Source organism: Spermophilus citellus (assembly GCF_964194105.1).
Source record: "Spermophilus citellus genome assembly, chromosome: 2".
Taxonomy (NCBI): Eukaryota; Metazoa; Chordata; class Mammalia; order Rodentia; family Sciuridae; genus Spermophilus; species Spermophilus citellus.
The window spans coordinates 178731671-178753123 of record NC_138183.1 but is presented as its reverse complement, the minus strand read 5'-3'; the positions used below and the strand labels follow the sequence as shown (position 1 = coordinate 178753123).

Below are 21453 nucleotides of genomic sequence, written 5' to 3'. Positions count from 1 at the left end.
GTGATGCTATAGCAGAGATTATGGAACACCACAATGTGAACTACCATTGTTTTTTTTTAAATACTTCTTTAGTTGTCAATGGACCTTTATTTAGTTAATTTATTTATTTATATGCAGTGCTAAGGATCAAACCCAGGGCCTCACACATTCCAGGAAACTGCTTTGCCCCTGAGCCACATCCCTGCTAAACTACCATTGTATAAAACATAGCAATTGCTCACTTATTAATAATAAATCAAATATTTGTTAAGTTCCTGTTATGTTCTAGACATTGTGAAACTGCTAGGAATGTAGACTAACTATAAGGCATTTTATTTTTTGTACTATATTCTATTATAAAAGAAAAGAACCAGCTACTCTGAGTTATGAAAATAGATTTTTTTTTCCTGATCTTGGCAGTCAGGAGATTTCCCTGTAAAATAGATTTTTTTTTTTTTTCTCTCACTTAAGGATGAATTGGTGTGCAGTGTTTACTACACGAGGGATAAGATCTTAGACTGATATTTGCATTGTGAAAAACCATGATGGTTCCCAATGTGTAAACTTCATTCCTTTTATTAGATCCTTAAACTAGAAATACACATCTCTGTATATTTAGAACTCGAGTAAGCTCACAAAGCAGGTGAGCGAGCACAGATTATACTTTAGATAATGGGCCAGAAGAGATGCTCTGAATTTAAAATAGTCCAAAATTTGCATTTCACATTATCTTCATATTTAACAATAAAATGAGGTTACAATAAAGTAGAAAAACAGTAAAAGAGTGTTCAGTATTATTTATTTTCTTCAACTGAGGACTTCCTTAGACATGGAGTTCCTGACTTATTCCTGATCATTGTGGCCAGTTAAAAAGAAAGGCCTGACAGGGAAATTCAAGGAACCGGCAGGGTATGTCCATATAAGGGAACTCATAGCAACATTCAAAAAACTCACACTTTTGCTCTTAAAATCAAGGAACACACCAATCCGGCCCAGAGGCTTCTCTATATATTGGCAAGTCACCGGGGGAGAGGTCAAAATTCTATAATGATCACCTTCTTTCATGCACAGGAGGAGGAATATTTCCTTAGTGGCAAGCATAGTGCCAATATTTTTCCAGGACAATTTACAGACTCCCACCGCCCAGTCCCAAGAGTTATCCACATCCAGCTCCCAGTAGTGTCGCCCAGAGATGAAGATATGGGCTCCCCATGCAGCAAAATAGTTGGATCTGTCAGAATTCAGAGATGCATCTTGATGGTCTTGTCTAAGTACAGATGTTCTCACATCCTCAAAAAGCCTGATATTATGATTGCTTATTTCATTACTGAGGGAAATTTCCACTGTGAAAAGAAAAGAATACTCCAGTCAAAATTTATTGTAAAAAATAAAGTTATCAGGGGAAAAGACTGATCAGTGAGTATAAAATTATAATTAGCTAATAGTAACTTCTTGTGTGGTATTATGCAGTAGTATGATTTTAGAAAACCATAATGTTCTGTACATTTAAAAAAGCTATAAGAAAGTAGTTTGCATATTTTTACCAAAAACAAAAATGATAAATGTTTAAGGAGATAGATATGTTTAACATTATATGTTATTATATGTTATATGTTAAACATTATACAATATATATATGCATTGAAATATCACACAGAAGTCCATAGATATCTCTAATTTCTACTTTTGTGTATCAGTTAAAAACAAATTTAAGTTTAAAAAGTAAAACTAAATTATCTCTGATAAGACAGTCTAGCATTTCATTGAGAAGTAGGCCAAGACTACAAAGGCTGTTCTAGCTAGAAAAATAACAGATTCAAATTCAAAATATAAAAATATATGTATAATAATAAAATTTGTGAAAAATCCATAAATTATAAAGAGGAGGGAGGCTTTTTTGGGGGGTGGGTGGGTACGGGAGATAGAACCTTAGGGCTTCACTAAGTTGCTTTGAACTTGCAATCCTCCTGCCTCAGACTCCGAAGCTCCTGGAATTGCAGTCATGTGCCACTGCACAAAGTGCATTTTTTTTCACAAGTAATTTATTAGAAATGCGAATGGACTTATTCATTCACTAACTTTCTCTGACTTTTGTCTATATTATGGCAGCACGGTTATTTATAAATACCTATTCTATCATCATCTATCATTTAAATACCTGTCCTGGAAAGATGCCTTTTCTCTCTTAAATGAAAGATCAATAAAGGGGGAAACAATCTCAATAGAAAACTATCCCTGAACTACACTCTCCATAGTCAGTCCAACCAGTGGGCTGACACTCACCACGACAGAGGTTGAGCCTGTCTATCAGTCCTGTGATGGGTTTTATGCTGAGCACTGGTCTCACGGGATGAGGCATATGCTGTTGCACTGTCTCACTCCTAGAAGAAGGAGAATGTAGTTAGTCATTTGAGTGCTAAAGAATTCACCACAGTGCTTGAGGAAAGACATACGCATGCAACTGAAAATGCTCCCTCCTTGTGAATTACTCCCATAAACATCTTCTACAACTGTACCATTGTTAGGGTATTATTCCTTCTTTTCTCTTTGCTTTCATGCACCCAAAGGTACTTGCCACGCTCATCTACTACCTGGAAAAAAATAGTCTATGTAGCTAAAGATTTTTATGGCTTTGAATCCTAAAATTGCAAGTAGCTGCCTTCTAGCAAATTCTGCAGGGCAGAAATTATGTGCAGTAAAACACATACACACATACTTGTATTCAAAAGCTTTTGAGAACCCTAGATAATGTGCTATATACTAAAATTATGCATATACATTTATAATGCAATATAATACATATATTTGATATAATTTTCAAATGTTCTTTAATTATGGAACCAGTGATACCACTTTGACAGGTATGGATGAAAAATCATTTTTCCTCAATATTCTAACTTCTGATGATTTCTTATCCTCTCTTCTGCCAGTCGATGTTTATTTTCCACATGGGTCTGTGGCAGAATCTCCATTTCTTAATTGAGGGTCATTTTCAGTATTTACAGATAATTCTTAGTCTTTGCTTATGTGTCATAATTAAACCTCATCTAATATATAATGGCTTTATTTTGTTAGAAAAAAAGTTTTATATCTTTCACAGCCCTCCTATCATTTCAGTTCACATTGAAAGCCAAATTTACCTTATCAATAGGTCTCCGGAATCCTGTAAGGAGAAAAAAAAAAGATAAGAATCCTTCCAAAATACCAATCACAACCATGCCCAAGCCCCTTAAATTGAATTTTCTTTTCCTTTCTAAAGCATAATCCCAGTACAACACATAGATATCGTCTAAATTTGATGCATTTGGAACCCTAGGAGTGAGTAAAAGACATGGTAACCACAGTAAGTGGGCATTTCTGTAACCATCAGCTCTCTGTCAAGAGGTCTTTCCAAGGACTTTTTCCTAAGAGCTGAGGTATTCCAAAATAGAGCCGACTTAAATTCAGGATATGCAAAGACAATAGCCAAGGAAATGTTACCTTTCCCCAAATATTGCTCATTTGAGACAAAAATAAAATGTCCGCAATAATATTGTTATTAGAAATAAGATAAATCAGAATTTTAGAAGAGATTATTCTCTGGCGATGCTACTCTTACAATTCTGTACAACTTGTTCATAGTTAGGAATTAGTTTATTATGCCCATTTGTGGAATGGCCTCCATCAGAAGTATGGAAGGTGGCAAAATATATTTTTAGTACTGAAGAGACAATGAAGACTAAAGATGTGTAGAAGATGGAGTTTAAAACCAACAAAGTCTGGCTGGGGATGTGGCTCAAGCGGTAGCGCGCTCGCCTGGCATGCCTGCGGCCTGGGTTCGACCCTCAGCACCACATACCAACAAAGATGTTGTGTCCGCCGAGAACTAAAAATAAATGTTAAAAATTCTCTCTCTCTCTCTCTCTCTCTCTCTCTCTCCTCTCTCACTCTCTCTTTAAAAAAAAAAAAAAAAAAAAAAAAAAAAAAAAAAAAAAAACCAACAAAGTCTTTACCTGGAGCAGCTTTTCCCCTGATTTATGGCACATTCTCATCAGCTCCTCATACATTTCTTTTAGGTGTTTCTCAGTTTGAACCATTTTAGCTTCACTTCTCTTGAGTTGCTCTACAATATTTTCATCTTCCTTTTGTAGTCTCTCCAGATGCTTTTGTTCCTCCATGCAGAGGACCGGGTACAGCTTCCCGTACTCAGTCTTGATCATGTTTTCCTGATGGCGTACATAACTCTGCAGGGATGTGAATTTCCTGGGTCACACACTCAGGACAACTGTAACCTCCTTCCTTTCTTAACCCTTACCTGTTTCTCTCTGGCTCATTCCTCTACCAATCAGCTATATATATCCTCAATTCAGGTCCTCCCAATTCTCAGAATCCACAAAATTTTTATTTATTTTCCTCTATTAATAAAAAAGAGCAATCTACTTTCCCTCAACATGTGTCCATCCAGAAATTTTTCAAAAGTGCTTGTCTTTAGCAAGTTTCTGAGATACCTGGAAAATTCCCTTTAATAGGTAATTCCTTTATATACCCTTCAAATCTGAAAGACTACTTTTAAATCATTGACATTGTTATCATTATGTGAGATTTTTATTTAATGTTAGTTTCTAATCTCAAATCTCCCCACATCTATAATCTGACCATGGAGAACTTTCAGAAATATTGCATATTACATTCAGGATTAGAAGCTACACAATAAGGTCTTCCTAAAGCATCTAAGCCTAAGGTTTCAAAGCATTAGTACCCTCCTGAACTTTACCTTCCTACCTGAGGTTGTGGGCTCTATATTGCCCTGTTACATTAAGAACATTCATCCTCATTTCATTGCCTATCTCCTCTCAGTATCCACTCCCACTCACCAGTCCTTTGTGTTGTGTCTCCCCATTCCCCAGCTTTTTAATATGTTCTATTTTCGCCTTGAACCCATACTGTTTGGCTCCTGTGCAATCTTTTCAGCAGCACAGGTGCACTTCCCATTTTGCTGTTCACACCTCCTTTCTATCCTGATCAGCAAGAAATACATTGAATGCACAATTATATGCGCTTGAATTTCTACAATTCATCTCCTACCTCAGCTTCTACCTTAAATAATTATGACAGGTCTTCAATACTGACTCAACTGTCAAAACTCAGATTGATCTTAGATTTAAGAAATTTTGTCTGAGCTCCTTAATGGTTACTGAATGTCTTCAAATCCCTGTATGTGCCTTCATCTTACCATTTGCTGAGCTTTGTTTTGATGTCATTTTTTGTGGCTGTTAATACAGGATCTAGAAATAATAAGTGTGAACTCACATTGAAAGGCAAAATTATTTCTCCTGTAGTTCTACAGAGGACCCTTAGGTCACATGATGACTTCAGTTCATTTTGCCTTACATAGAGATAGAACCCAAGACCCAGTAAATGTTAGGCAAGCATTCTGCCACTGAGCTACAGCCCCAGCCCTCTGCACAAGTTCTTAAAGGGGAAATTTGTAGCACAACTGTCTCAAGCTGTTTCCTAGGGCAATAACTCTGATACTTACATCCCATGTTAGAATTTTTCTTTTCTCCTCATTCAGATTCCTCTTATTTTCTTGGATTTTTCCCCATAATGATCTCATTTGCTTCAATAGCTTCTCCTGTAAGGGAATTATCAATGTAAAGCAGATATACACATTTCAGACCCTAACAGGTGGACAGAGTTAAGGGACGTAAAATAAAAGTGCTTTAGTGAGAATAAAATGCACCTGTGTGCCTGTTTCACCCTCTAAGTTTCTATTATGTAACAGACTAAGAAATTTTATGAAGTTGGCTACCTTTCAGATAGGCATTTTGTCTCACCATTTGTATCTGCTAATGCTTCTCTCCTGTTGATCTCCTTCATATTCGTCTAGTATTACTAAATGTGTTTCCGATATAAAAGCTTTGTTCAGCTGGTCAAGGTGGTGCATGTCTGTAAATGCCAGTGACTTGGAAGGCTAAGTCCAGAGGATCAGAAGTTTGAGGCAAGCCTCAGCAATTTAGTAAGGCCCTAAGCAACTTAGTGAGGGCTTATCCCAAAAATAACAAATAAAAATGGCTAGGGATGTGACTCAGTGGTAAAGCAACCTTGTGTTAAATTCCCAGTATCAAAAAAAAAAAATCATCTTTTATATACTCTTGGTCACCAGTGACCTTTTGAAAATGGGGACTTTAAGATGTCTTAGCCTAATTCTGCTAAATTTACACTGAAATGATATTTGTTGACTTTATTGGCCTCCCATTGAATGCTAGCCTCACCAAGACAGGTATATTTACATATTCTATTGATATCTCTATCTTTATGTCTTATATGGTATCGGGTTCCTATGAGGCCCTTGGTAAAGACTGGATTAATCATCATGAGGACCATCACTTACCCGGTACTCCTCAGCAGCCTCCTCAATGGGACAGTGTCTGTGACCCCTATGCTCCTGAGAGTTGGAGCAAAGCAAACAGAGCAGGTTCTTGTCTTCTTCACAGAAGATCTTCTTTGTCTCCTGATGGGTCACACATATGTGTTCCTTGGAGCTCAGGATTTGCCTTAGCCTGGCTTGTCTGGCAAGTAAAGACATCCTCTTCACACAAATATCTGGCTTGAAGTCTCTCTGCTGTGATGGCCTCTGGCACACATGGCAACAGGCAGGAATTTGGGCTTCTTCCCAGGAAAGGCAGAGACAGGGCCAACAAAAGCTGTGCCCACAGCCTATGGTGACTGGGTCCATAAGGTAGTTCATGCAGATAGAGCAGGTGAGTTCTTTTTGGAAGGGTCGTGGGATTTCTGATTCCATTTTTCTGAGGGAAGAAATCCAGGAGAATTTTTTCATCTGTTCTTGAAGAGAGAAAGGCCTGAACAAAATTGTGCTCAAGTTCTCATTCAATAACACACATCTACTTGGATCAGAATACATAATTAGAATAGATTACCTATTGTATTATGCCAAGCCCTATTCTCCCCCCATAAATGTACCCTATTTCTTGAGGTACAATTTCTCCATAATTGTTTGACTTTTAGGAATGTGATTCAATATATAACTCCACTGCATAAGTCTGAAGTGAAATGAAATAATCCTAATGTTCATTTCTAGTCCTTGGTTAAGTAAAGGGCATGTGCCTGAGCTTTAACCTTGTTATTGTCTTTAACTTCATAACTATTCTATCTTGATGAAGCCTCTGACATCTTTACTAGTAAGTATTGTAGCCAGAACACAAATTTTTGATTAACATTAAAATAAGGTAACAACTAACACATTATCTTTTTAATCAATAATGGTAATTCAGTCACCAATAATTCCCTTTTGTGTTGATTGTTTCAGAGATTGTCTAGCCAATTGAGGTTATCATGTTTAGGGTTCCATCCTTATAAATAAATTATAAGTTTTAAAAATGCATTAATAAAATGCACTGCACAATGCCACTCATCTGCATGTGTTATTTCACTTATAATCCAGAAAATATTTTTCTTGTAATCCATTGATAAGAATGCAAAAGAAAAAACTATGACCAAAATTTCCCTTTGATGTCTTTTGTTGTCTGAAATGGATCCCCACCCAAAATCAACTTCTGGATATATAAAAATTAATAAAGACTAAAGTGAACTTTGTCAAATTGGATATTTCATCCAGCATCTTTATATTTGAATATACTAAACTGTTGAATCTCTCTTTTTATGTCTATTATCTACATGCCTGAATTCAAACAGACCAATAATTAAGAAAATGGGAATGGTAATATCTCTCAGTCCTTTAAAATATTCCCCCAAGCACATTGTAAACACCCATTAATTATCATGTAAAAAATTAATTTTGCAAAAACTAAAAATTGAGGTCATAATTTCTATATTTTATAATTACAAATTGCCTTTCCCCTTATACTCAGGTTTCTTTCTGATACCCAGTGTCACTTTCCTGCAGGCCTATACATTTCTTTGCTTCTTTAGAATTTAAGTCAATAAACCAACCTCTGAAGAGATAACATTACCACAACCAAGAGGAATATTTTCCGAGTCATTTTATGCACTACTTAGTTATATATTGAGAATACATTTGCATTATTTGTAAAGTAGTATATAAAACATGTAACATCTGTTTATAGAACAAAATTTTCCTAACCAATTTATAGAATCTACACCAAATACAAAACTATAAGATGTCTGGCAGTTTTTCTTTTTATCCTTACTATTCATATGCACAAACCAAGAAATACAAAAAAAAAAAAAAAGGAAATTCATGTAGTAAGATTAGATGAGCAATTTGTTTAATTTAAAAATAGCTTCTAGAAAAGAAGGTATTTTTCCTAACTAAGCAAAAACATCAATTCATTCAGAAGATTTTAGTTTACAGATTTATACGTTTTTGAAGATCTGTTTGTTTCAGAAAATAGTTGCACAGGGAATGATGGTGCAGGCCTGTAATCCCAGCCACACCCAAAGCTGAGGCAGGCATAAGGAAAATTCAAAGAAAACCTCAGCAATACAGGGAAACATTTTCTCAAAATAAATCATACAAAAAAGCCTGGCAATATGGCTCCATGGCTAAGCACCCTTGGCTCCAATCACTGGTACAAAAAAGAAATAATAATAATAATAGGAACATCTCCTTTGTAAATTATATACTCACCCAAGGAATGTGTCTATTGTCTCACCAGTGCTTACTGTAGAGGTGATATGAAGTCTGTCTGGGGATCAGTGCTTCACTTAGTAGAACTGATGTCTTCCAGGGGTCTGCAAAGCCAGGTGAGTTCCGAAACTACTCTGATCTGGAGAGGAATGAGACTAGCTCCTCCTGCACTTTCTTTTTATAGAGGCTCTGAAGACCACACCCAGTTCTCCAAGTGATTAGATTTCAAGAAGCTTCCAATAGGAATTAGTTTGAGTGATTAAGATTGTATAAGTGATTAGATTAGTAAGGTAGATTAGGCTAGGATGGGTTTTTAATTTCAAAATAGAGAAGACTGATTTAACACTTTGGCTAATCTTGATCAACAAACCTTTATAACACCACCTCCCACACACTTCCTGAAACACCCTGACACTCCAGACACACCCTGTCTACCCACAGTGATCCCACTGGCAGAGAAGTTTGTAAGGTTTTCTGGCTCCTAAATTTCCTCCTAATGTCTTGAGTCCCAAGTTCCCTGCCTGAGCCAGGGGCTACACAGCTTTTTCTTCCTTTTCTTCCACAGTAGACAGGGCACACTATTCCTTGGCAAACTCCAGGCAAGCTTTTCTTGTTATGAGAGTATATAATATGTCTCAAAATAGAACAATAAAAAATTTCATTAACATTTTACTAGCTAGTTACACATTTCAAACATGTGCACATTCCATATATGGGCCTCAACTTGTTTTCTTACTTTGGCTCCACAAATATGAAATATCAGCTAAAATTTAAAAAGATCTCATTGAAAGGCACTAGTCAAAATTATGAGCCTGGTGCTATGGGCACAAGTTGTAAAGTGAAAGCATGTGTTGACACCCATGTCTTCTGAGTCTAGAGCCTATTCCCAAGAAAGTGTCCCAAAATTTGTTTAACTAGTTACACAAATTGCATTGTAACAACAACAACAAAATTATAGTAGTGTATAGAGAAGCAGGGGATACTTTAAAAGAAATAGTTTTTGTCCCAACTTTCCCAAAACTTGATAATTGAATTTACCATGGATACCTCCATTTTCTTATGCATTGTTTTTTTAATATTTATTTTTTACTTATAGGTGGACACGATACCTTTATTTTTTATATGTATGTGGTGCTGAGGGTCAAACCCAGTGCCTCACACATGCTAGGTGAGCTCTCTGCCACTGAACCACGACCCCAACCCTTTTGTGCATTCTTCAACTAATGATTTAGCTCTGACTATGCCACATTTTTGGGATACATGGGAATTGTTACCTAATCTCTAAACATTTTATTATAATGTTTTATATATTTCAGGAGAATGATTGTATTGGGTTTGAACAATTGTGCTTTTAACAAATTATCTTGGATTCCAAAGGCAAAACTCATCTTTCCTGGGGACCATGATTTTTAAAAATGCCCCCAAGAATTTTTTTTCTATTGTTTTACTAATTTTTCTAGTATCATTCTTTCCTTGATATATGATAGTGTCTTCTAACAAAATAATATATATTATTAGAAAATATTCATAACTTTTATAGGATAACAGAAAATATTTGCCTCAGAAATGGTTCATAGTTATGTCTGGGTTAAACCTTGTCCCAATAAAGATTTAGAAATCTTAAAGGATATCCAAAAGGATAACGATCTTTTCAGTAGCAGATCTCCCAAACAGCACCGAAAAATATTAATAGACACACAACAATAGGCTTTTGCCTATGAGAGATCTTGAGGCCTGGACAGTGACTGTGAAGAGGCAGATTGTAACATCCCAGCAGCAAGGCGCCCGCCTCCCAACCCTCCTCTTCTCTGCTGTCACCTTCATGGGGTCTCTGGACTAAAGTAGCTTTGGCATTAATTGTAAGGCTGATCCTCCCAGGTCAGTCTTCCTCTCTGCCTGCCCTTCTTTCTGTCAGAAGATGGAGGGTGAAGGGTCTAGTCTGCCAGATCTCACCTTCCCTCCCCACTGCAAGCCTGCAGGCCGGAACCAGGAAGAAGATAAAGTGGGGTTCCTCTGTCTCCCAGAGTACAAAGAAGACTCCAAGCAGTACACTACATTCATTAAGAGAGAGGTGCAGAAATGCTTACCTAGATGTTCTTTGTATCATAATCTTTTGCTATGAAAAACAAGCTATCTATATTACAGAAACAGAAACTAACTCATTGGATGCATACAGTAAAATATTGAAGCATTTTTTTAATTCAATGCTTTTTTATTTTTTATTTTTAGTTGCAGTTGAACACAATATCTTTATTTATTTATTTTTATGTGATGCTGGGGAACGAACCCAGGGCCTCGCCCATGCTAGGCGAGCACTCTACCGCTGAGCCATAACCCCACCTTGAAGCATGTTTTATTAAACTTTCAACAATTATTCAGCTATATAGTCTTGTATATTCCAGAGATCCAGTTGATAATAGAAACGTTTTCCTCCATGCCTAAACTATTTATTGATGGCAGCTTGCTAACTGGAGGAAAAGTCCTTGACGATGAAAATGCAGGGATCTCCAGAGAGCTGCCCTTGTTACTGCATGCATTGAGTAAAGATTTAGAATGAAGGGCATAAACATAGGTGCTTATTATGTTCAAAAAGATGTTTTTTATCAAAACTAACTTTGGATTTGCCCATCTGGTCCAAGAATATGAAATCATCTGCCCAGCAAATTTGACAATGCAAATGGTTTCTCCACTCCAGAGAAAATTTGCTCATCTTGGAACCACATTCTGTATAAAGAGAACACATGAAACTGGGCATGGTGGTACATACCTGCAATGCCACCAACTCAGGAGGCCGAACAGGAAGAGTCTAACTTTGAGGCCAGCCTCAGCAACTTAGAGAGGCCCTAAGCAACTTAGCAAGACACACTATCTCAAAAAATAAAAGGGGCTCAGGATGTGACTCAGTAGTAAAGTACCCCTTGGTTTAATTTCTAGTATCTCCCTGCCCCCTCACATAAACTGTGACTATCATTTTGGAAATATAAAAATGGTGATTGCACAGAATGGAAGATTGAAAAGCAACAATAAAGAGGGTATGAATTTGGGAGAAAAAGAAATAATACAGGTAATATTAGTAGCAATGTAAAATGGTCAAGTGATTTCTTTTTAAATTTATACTGCTTCAAATTTTGTTTCTCTAAAATTTATTAACAATTTTTTTAAGTAGACATCAAATCCAGAAGTGTTTAAACACAAAAACACATACCCAAATCTTTATTTTTTGTTTTAACATGAGTTTCATTATATTACTTAGGTCCTTGCTAATTTACTGAGGCTGGCTTTCTTCCTCAGCTTCCTAGGCTGCTAAAGTTACAGGTGTGTGCCATTACAGAGGGCTTAATGACCATTAAAAAAATTTCTTCATCTGTTAATTACCTTTGAATCATTATATTATCCAACTATTCTTATTTTAGCATAATTCAGTTAATGCTTTCTTCCCTATTACCTAAGGAGGGGAAAAAGAAAAACAATATTTAGTGATCAGATCAAAGGAAATTAATCAATCTAATCTAATAAGTCAATCTTATCTAATGAATCAATCTAATCTAATAAATCTAATATAATCTAATATGTCAATCTAATCTAATAAGTCATTCTAACCTAGTTAACTTTTTTATCTCTGGGTTCTTCCCTATTCTAGGGGAGTTCTTGACAATCCAAGGAACCAGTACTCTGTGAAACTCCTCTGAACCAAGTTCTAATCACTAGGCTCCAGTTCAACTCTAGGATTTCCTATTTAGGAATTTTGGAGCCTATCCATGGGGTCCTGAAGGAATCCCAGTGCTAAGAAGTCTCTGGACATTCATGTGGGCAGTGAACACTGTATACAAATGTTTTGTTGTTTAAATTATTTAAATGTTAACAGAAAAAATGGGGGAATAGAAAATTAGCAAACAAATTCTGAGAGATGGGCCTCTCACAGTGGCAGAGGCCTGTAACCCAGAGGCTCCAGAGGTGGAGACAGGAGGATTCCAGGTTCAAAGCCAGCCTCAACAATTCAGTGAGGCACTAAGCAACTCAATGAGAACCTTCTCTGATCAAATACAAAATAGGGCTGAGGATGTGGTTCAGTGGTCAAGTGCCCCTGAGTTCAATACCCACTATAAAAAAAAAATTATGAGAGATGAAATCTACCTAGAAAAATAAAAGAACGTGTACTTCAAAATTATTTAAATTGCTAATGTTCTTTCTTTTGAAGACTCATAAACCCTACAACAAAAAGGAAAACAAAAGAGAAAGAAAGTTTGATGAGAAGAGAAAGAATGGGGTAGATAGGGCAAGAAGGAGAGAAAGGATTATTCCTATGTTCATGGTTACCATTCAGCATCCCAAATATCAGTCAATATATTTATTGTGAGACTTTATTCCAACTTCTACATTAGACAACGCCTTACCAACCTACTTGTGTACTGTTAACAAATGCAAGTAGAGTATTTCTTGAACACGTGTTTTGGCTTCCTGACAGGAGGGAAATATTACTGAACTAAGGGCAGTTTCAGATAATTTAATCATAGAAGCATCTACCCATTTGTTTAAAGAATTTAAAACTTTCATTTACACCAGAGTTAACTCACAAGAGGTTTTCCCCATGTGATAAATGTGGTATAGGAAAGATGAAGAAATATATCATGGGTAATAACTCAACATTACAGATCTTTGATGACCAACACTATAGATGAGAATAAAATAATTTTGATGAATCAGGTGTTTTCTCAATCCTTGAATCTTATGGGAATATTAAAACAAAATCTCTAAGTCTAAAGCAAAAAACCTAAAACAACCAGCAAAAGAAAGTAGTCTAGCTATATCAAAACAAACTATTCCTCAAAGCAGTCCCATTGTAACTTACATTTTATAATTTTTTTGAATGCATGGACCAAGTACTATTATGGGTATATAAATCATAAAATTCAATTTACCCTTTTATACAATATATTCATATATTTACAAAACACTCACTGGTACAAAAAATCTGCAATATTTTTTGGTAATAGATTACCCAGACTTGTTGTTCCATGTGATTAGGAAATAGAAAATGAAGTGCCATTGGATAATTCTAAATAAAAGTTTAGAAAAAGTATACCAAAAAAAAACCAGATTATTTTGGTATTGTGTGTTTGGTTTCTAATGGATGTTATATATATATATATATATATATATATATTTACAAACACACACACACACACACACATATATATGTATGTATAGTCATTCCTCCACATAAATATGATCCATTATCTTTCCTTCTGCACTAAAATAAAATTGCAAATTTGTACCATAACCATATGAAAACTCATTCACAACTAAATATCCTTTCTGATTTCCAAACAGATTTCTGAAACCTCTTAGCTCCTGGGTGACCTGATTTCTCAGTCTTTGTCTTGGATCAAATAACATTCTCTCAAGGAGCACTATTTTGACCTCTTCAATGTTATTCAACTTGCTTACCATATGAGGCATCACCCATTCTTTTTCTCGGAATTTGATGATATTTCAAATATAGCATTCACATACTCTTATTATTTTCTGTTTTTCCAACTGTGATGGTTAATTTTATGCATCAATTCCATCAAGGTTTTAATCAAAGTAATCAAAATGTGCTGGGCAGAAATTGTTTAGACCTGTTTAACATTTAAATCAATAGACTTGGATTAAACAAGGTTATCTTCCAAAATGTGGATGGGCCTTATCCACTCAGTTGAAGGTCTCAGAGAAAAGGACTAAGGTACCCTAAGGAGAAAGAATTCTGCTTGCAGGCAGTCTTCAGGTTTGAGACTGCAACATCAACTCTTTTCTGGGCCTACAGCCTGCTACTCTACCCTGAAGACTGACTTGTTGGTCCCTACAGTCACATGGACCATTTTAGGTATACATATTCATATGGATATAGATTTGAACATAGAGATATAGACTTATTTGGTTTCTTGGACAACCCTACTACACCCACTAAACAACCTCAGAGTTTTGAAAACTGCTGGCTTAACTCGTTTTGTTGTTTATTTAGTTATTGATATGCATTGTTTCACTAATGCATAGAATGGTTCTTGAAACTTAATAAATAAATAAATGCTCAATAATAAGGTGTAGTGAACAAGCAGATCCTGTCATACAGATAAAAAAGAGAAAAAAAAATGGATGTGTAATATCTGTTTTCTAAAACTACATTAATTATGATTTTGAAAAATTCTATCTAGAATATCTCATTTATAATAAAAATAACATTTCTCAAACCATTCACTAATAATTTTTTTTGTGAGGTAAGGGAGAATTTCATGGTGTGATAACTTTCTGTCAGTCTATAATGTGATTGGTGTTAAGTGTTATAGAATTTATACATTAAAGAAAGACACATTTTTGGTGTATGCAAATACCTACAATATTTCTATATATTCAGCAAGATTTGGAGAGCACAACTAGTCAAACCTTCAAAAAACTATATTGATAATGTAGCTTCATTTCATTAAAACTTCTTTCAACAATAATATCTTCTTGGACTATACTCAGACTCAAGATTCTTGAAGGGTATTTTGGTGTCTTTCTATATTTGGCTTATTTTATTGTATTTCATGCATCAAAATAAAAACAACTAAAATAAGAATAAAAATATCCAGACTCTGAAATATTTTCAATTCATAGATGTATTCAGAGACAATTTTTTATGATTAAAACTCTCCAAGACTTGAACAGAGACACATTTGCAGTCCAATGTTTTGGGTGACAGAGGCTATCAGATCACAAGTTTCAGATATCTGCAAGATCCTATATCAATTAAAAAAATAGGTAAGGCCTAGAGGTAGAGTACCCTTGGTTTAAATCCCTAGTACCACAAAACAAACAATTAAATGTGTCTATTTACCTGGAAAGCATACATTTTCTGCACAATGAACAATAAAACAGCAGTTATGATTTTATTAACGTGTCTGTATAAAAGATTTAATTTCAGTAATGCGGAAATAAGTTAATTCTTGTGTCACTGTATTTCTGGACAAACTTCTAGTCAAATGTAGAATAGAAAGTATGTTGGCTTTACTAAGTCAAGAAAACTCCAAACTGTCCAAAGGAGGCTCCAAGGGGAGAATCTCAGTAAGATGAAAGTAATTTTGCTTTGAAGTTTACATTATTTTTTTTTTGTTCTTGTTGCTGTTTTGTTGTACCACGGATTGAACCCAGAGGTGCTCAACCATTGGCACACACTCAGCCCTTTCATATACTTTGTTCAAAGACAGGGTCTCCTTAAGTTGCTGAGGCTGGCATTGAACTTGTGGTCTTTTTAACTTGAGCCTCCTAAACCACTACCAGGTGTACACTAAAACATCTGGATGAATTTTACCTTCTTTTGATATATTTTCTTTATATCAGTGCTATTATCTTGCAGGTCATAAAGTAGTGTGACTCTGGTCTCATTATCTTTCAAAGTAAAACTCCAAACTGACAGTTTTAAACTCAGGCCTGCTCCAGTGTGTCTGTTGGATAAGGATGGGAATACCAGATGGAGGGGGCAATTAAGACTGACCAAAATCTACACAATCAAGTTTTCAAGGTTTATTTACACACTATAAGTTGATATTTTACTAATACCAGTTTAGGATCCTTGTTCCTGGGTAGTCTTTATGTGGAAAGTTCCATCTCTGTTTCACACAGTGTCTAGTTTCCCTTTATTTTGTTTCAATCTCGGTAGGACATGTTTCCAGAAATTTGTTTAAGATATTCCAATTTATTGGCATATAACTTAAAAAAATATTTTTAGTCATCCTTTGAATTCCAGTGGCATCTTGTTGTGATGTTTCCATTTTCTCTAACTTTATTTATTTTGGTATTTTCTTTTTCTTTTGATTATTTAGCTAAAGTTTGTCAATTGTGTTTATATTTTCAAAGAACCAACTCTTTGCTCCATATATGTATTGTATTGTTCTTTTAATCTCTATTTCATTTATTTCTGCTCTGGTCTTTATTATATCTTTCTATCTACTCACTTTAGGTTTTGTTTCTTCTGGTTTTTCTAAGGCCTTGAGATACATCATCTTTTAAGAGGTATAATGCTTGTCCTTTTTAGTTTTATTTAACAGGTTCAAGTGATATTTTGCAGAAGATAGAATGAAATAGTAGGTGAAGATTTTGAATAGTTCAAATCCAGCAGATGAAAGGCAAGTATAAACTCAAATCAGAAGGACTCACTTTTATAAATTATATATAACAGTAAATAAATTACAACAAGGGACATATTGCAAGTGAAATGTGATGATTTTTCTCTATTTATCCCATGGAATCAAAATAACTCTTTTTTTTTTCCTCTGCCGAAATCTGGAATCACTTATGCTACAGGAATTAAATAAATAATTTTTAATTTGTTCTAGTTAGTTATACATGAGTAGAATGCATTTTGACACATAATATGTAAATGGAGTATAACTTCTCATTCTTCTAGTTATACATGATGCAGAATCACACCAGTCGTGTAGTCGTGTATGTACATAGGGTAATAATATCCAATTCATTCTATTGTTCTTCCTATGTCCTTATGCCCTCCCCTCCCTTCACTCCTCTCTGCCTAATCCATTCTATCAGCCCCCTCCCCTTATTGTAAATTACTATCCTAATATCAAAGAAAATATTTGGCCTTTGTTTTTGGGGGGATTGACTTATTTCACTTAGCATGATATTCTCCAGCTCCATGCATTTCCAGCAATTGTAATTTCATTTTTTAAGGATGAATAATATCCATTGTGTATATATATCATATTTTCTAAAATCTATTCATCTGTTGAAGAGCAACTAGGTTGTTTCCATCCTTTAGCTCTTGAGAGTTGAGCTCTTATATGGCTACACAACTTTAGTATGCTGATTTTAAGTCCTTTGTGTATAAACCAAAGAGTGAGATAGCTGGGTCAAATGGTGGTTCCATGTCAGGTTTTCTGAGGAATCTCCATACTGCTTTCCATAATGGTTGCACTTATTTATATTCCCTCCAGTAATATATGTGTACCTTTTTGCCCACATCCTCACCAACATTTATTTTTGCTTGTATTCTTGATGATTGTCATTCTGACTACAGTGAGATAAAATCTTAGAGTAGTTTTGATTTGCATTTTTCTAATTCTACAGATGTTGAACATTTTTTCATATATTTGGTAATCATTTGTATTTCTTCTTCTGTGAAGTGTCTGTTCAGTTCTTTAGCTCATTTATTGACTGTGTTATTTGTTTATTTGGTGTTAAGTTTTTGAGTTGTTTTTATATCCTGGAGATTAAAGCTCTATCTGAGGTGCACATGATAAAGGTTTTCTTCCATTCTATAGCCTCTCTCTGCATGTTTGTTTTCATCTTCATGATGGTTTCATTTGCTGAGAAGAAGCTTTTTAATTTGAATACATCTCATTTATTAATTCTTTACTTCTTGCACTTTGGGAGTCTTTAAGGAATTTAGAGCCTAGATTAACATGGTCAAGATTTGGACCTACTTTTTCTTCTATTAAGCATAGGGTCTCTGTAGAGCCTAAATCTTTAATCCCCTTTAAGGTGAGTTTCATAGAGGGAGAGATTGGTGTTTAATTTCATTGTGTTACTGATAGAGTTTCAATTTCCTGGCACCATTTGTTGAATAGGCTATATTTCCTTCAGTGAAAATTTTGGGAAACTTTGTCTGGTATGAGAATGCTATATTTATGTGGGTTTGTCTCCATGTCTTGTATTCTAAAACATTGGCCTGTGTGTCTGTTTTGTTGCCAATACCATGCCATTTTTGTTATGATCTCTTAGCATAATTTAAGTTCTGGTATTGTGATGGTGCCTAACTTACTCTTCTTGATAAAGATTGTTTTGGTTATTCTATGCCTCTTATTTTGCCCAATAAGTTTATGATGGCTTTTTCTTTCTTTATAAAGAATGTCATTGGGGTTTTAATAGAAATTTTGCTAAATATACATAGCCCTTTTGATAGTATGGCCATTTTGTTCATATTAATTCTGCCTATTCAGGATCGTGGGAGGTCTTCCCATCTTCTAAAGTCTTATTCAATTACTTTGTTGTTCTTCAGTTTTCATTGTAGAGATCTTTCACCTGTTTTATTAGATTGATTCCTAAGTATTTTTCTTTAGGTTATTGGGAATAGGGTAGTTTTTCTAACTTCTCTGTCAGTAGATTTACCACTGATGTACAGGAATGTATTTGATGTAAGGGTGTTGATTTTATGACCTGCTATTTTGACAAATTTATTTATTAGTTCTAGAAGATTTTTGGCAGAATTTCCTGGATCTTCTAAATATAGATCATGTCATCAGCAAATAGTAATGGTTTGAGTTCTTCTTTTCCTATTCATATCCCTTTAATTTCTTTTCTCTGTCTAATTGCTCAGGCAGGAGTTTCAAGGATAATGTTGAATAGAAGCAGTAAAAGAAGAGATGCTTGGATCCAGAGGAGAGACCTGCCTGCCCTGCCACCCCACACCTGGAGACCTGAAGAGAAGCCATGTCCACACATGGAGAGCCACCCATGCTGGGGTTCCTTATTCACCAAAACATGGCTCCACAGCCCAACATCAGGGTACATATAGGCTTGAAGCTGCCATCACCACAAAACTGGGATATCACCACTTCTATCAAGGGATAACAATAAGGACCTGGTAATACATCACCAAGGTCCCTGGGGAGCTGGCTGCGCCAGAGGTTTCTCTACTAGGGGTGCTAACAGTTATCCTGTTGCTGAGGTAACATAGGATCTTGCATGGGGTTGCCTATCTCTTGTTTCTCCTACTAATAGCCAACTTCTCATGATTACCCTCTCACTTTTTATATAATCTAATACTCAATATTCTCACCATTTTATCTCATAAACATCTCAGTCAACCCCACATTCCCCCTTCCATCATTGGAAACTGTAAACCATTATGCAAACCTTTCAACCATATGGTAGAAGGTAACCAAACTCATCATTTTTTATTATAATGACAAGTCTGTAAATGTAAAAATAGAAGCTAAATGATATATGGCTGCAAGTTGGGTAAATTGAGTGCTGTGATATTGATCTCTCCCTTAGAAGTGAGGTATTGGTAATCTATGGGGACACCATAAGACAATAGGGAAGAAGCTGTAATACCTTTGATCTACACTGCAAGAGAGGATGACACATAGACATCATTGAAAAAACAAGGGAGGAAAGTGCCCCAACCAAACCAAGATGCTACAATAGAATCCATAGATAGGGCAGTAGGTGAAATGTCAGAGAAGGGGTTCAGAATATACATAACTAAAATGATTTGTGAATTAAAGAATGACCTAAGTAAGCAGATATAGGCAACAAAGAGATAAGAGAAGAAGTACAGGCAAAGATAGATCACACCAACAAAGAGATAAGAGAGCAAATACAGGTTGCAAGAGAGTACTTCCAGAAAGAGATAGAGATATTGAGGGGAAAAAAACAGAAACCCATGAAATGAAAGAAACAATAAGCCAATTAAAAAACTCAATATATAACATCACCAACAGACTGGATCACTTGGAAGACAGGACCTCAGGCAGTGAAGACAAATATACAATCTTAAAAATAAAGTTGACCTCACAGTGAAGATGGTAATGAACCATGAACCGAGATTTTTTTCTCTTTCCTTTATTAATAGAATTATGGTAATGTAAATTTACTTATGGGTGTTTCCCAGATATCTTTAGAAATGTATGTTTCCCAGATTTCTTTAGAAATGGAATAACAATGCACCAAGAAGGTGAAAGATATCCATCCAAGAGGATGGTATATGGGAACACATGAGTGAACAAATGATATTTCTCCAAAACTGTACTGAAGGAGCAGGGACCACTGGCATATGCCTGTAATCCCAGCTGCTAAGGAGGCTGAAGCAGGAGAACTGCAAGTTCAAAGTCAGCCTAAGCAACTCTGACTCAAAATTAAAAAAATAATAATAAAAAGGGCTAGGAATGTTGCTCAATGGTTGGGTGCCTCTTGGATCAATGCCTGGTACAAAAAAAAATAATAATCATTATTGAAGGAAATAATTATCATTGATCTCTTTTCCACATTGTATTTTCCTCCAGTTCCACTTTTCTCTTTTTTCCTCTCAAAATGGTACTTCCTTAGATTTTTCTCAATTAAGAAAATGCTGACTTTAAACTTCCAACTTAAACCAAAGGCATCCTTTTAAAGTGCTGAGTTCTCAACTGAATGATTTTGAGGTCTCAAAAAATTATATGCCTTGGTGACTGGCCTCAGCATTATTTTCCCCCTCAACCTTTCAAAGGAAAGAACACAGGAATCCAAGATGGGAAATTTAACCTAATAAAACCATAAAAATTTGACACTTGAATATTTTCATACTTTTAATTGGTATAGTGGTACATAATAAATAATTACATTTAAAATATATATTGTATATGTTAAATAAAATAGATAGCCATCATTATCCAAAATACATGTATGAAGACATGAAGTAAGTGTCAACATACTTTATATACAAACAGAGATATGAAAAATTGTGGTACATATGTTTAATAAGAATTGTAATGCAAAAAAAGTACATGTATGAAGACATGAATTAGTGTGAACATACTTTATATGCAAAGATATGAAAAAAATGCACTCTATATGTGGAATAAGAATTGTAATGCATTCTGAAGTTGGGTATTTAAAAAAATAAAATGAATTTTAAAAATAAATAAATAAACAATATGGATAGGAGTCTCCTTTTGAGAAAACAGGAGAGAATGGCCAATCACCTAAACAGGCCAGTTTTTATCCAACACAGTAAGATAATGTTGTGTTAACATTAAGGGTTCTTTTCACCCTTACAAGGAAAGCAAAGTGATGTTCATCAGTTCACATTGTCTTATGCCCTTCCCTAGCTTCTGCTCAAACTACCT

The 21453-nt window shown here is 35.2% G+C and overlaps 1 protein-coding gene across 1 annotated transcript; it reads right to left on the bottom strand.

The window, feature by feature from the left end:
• Positions 1-822: 822 nt before the first annotated feature.
• LOC308634559 (tripartite motif-containing protein 43-like) lies at positions 823-6547 on the bottom strand (the record flags this gene model as incomplete). Its single annotated transcript, XM_081268474.1, has 6 exons — positions 823-1322; positions 2263-2360; positions 3120-3142; positions 3972-4202; positions 5498-5593; positions 6353-6547. The coding sequence occupies 6 exons, from the start codon at positions 6545-6547 to the stop codon at positions 823-825; spliced, it is 1143 nt and encodes a 380-aa protein (XP_081124600.1).
• Between the last annotated feature and the right edge of the window lie 14906 nt (positions 6548-21453).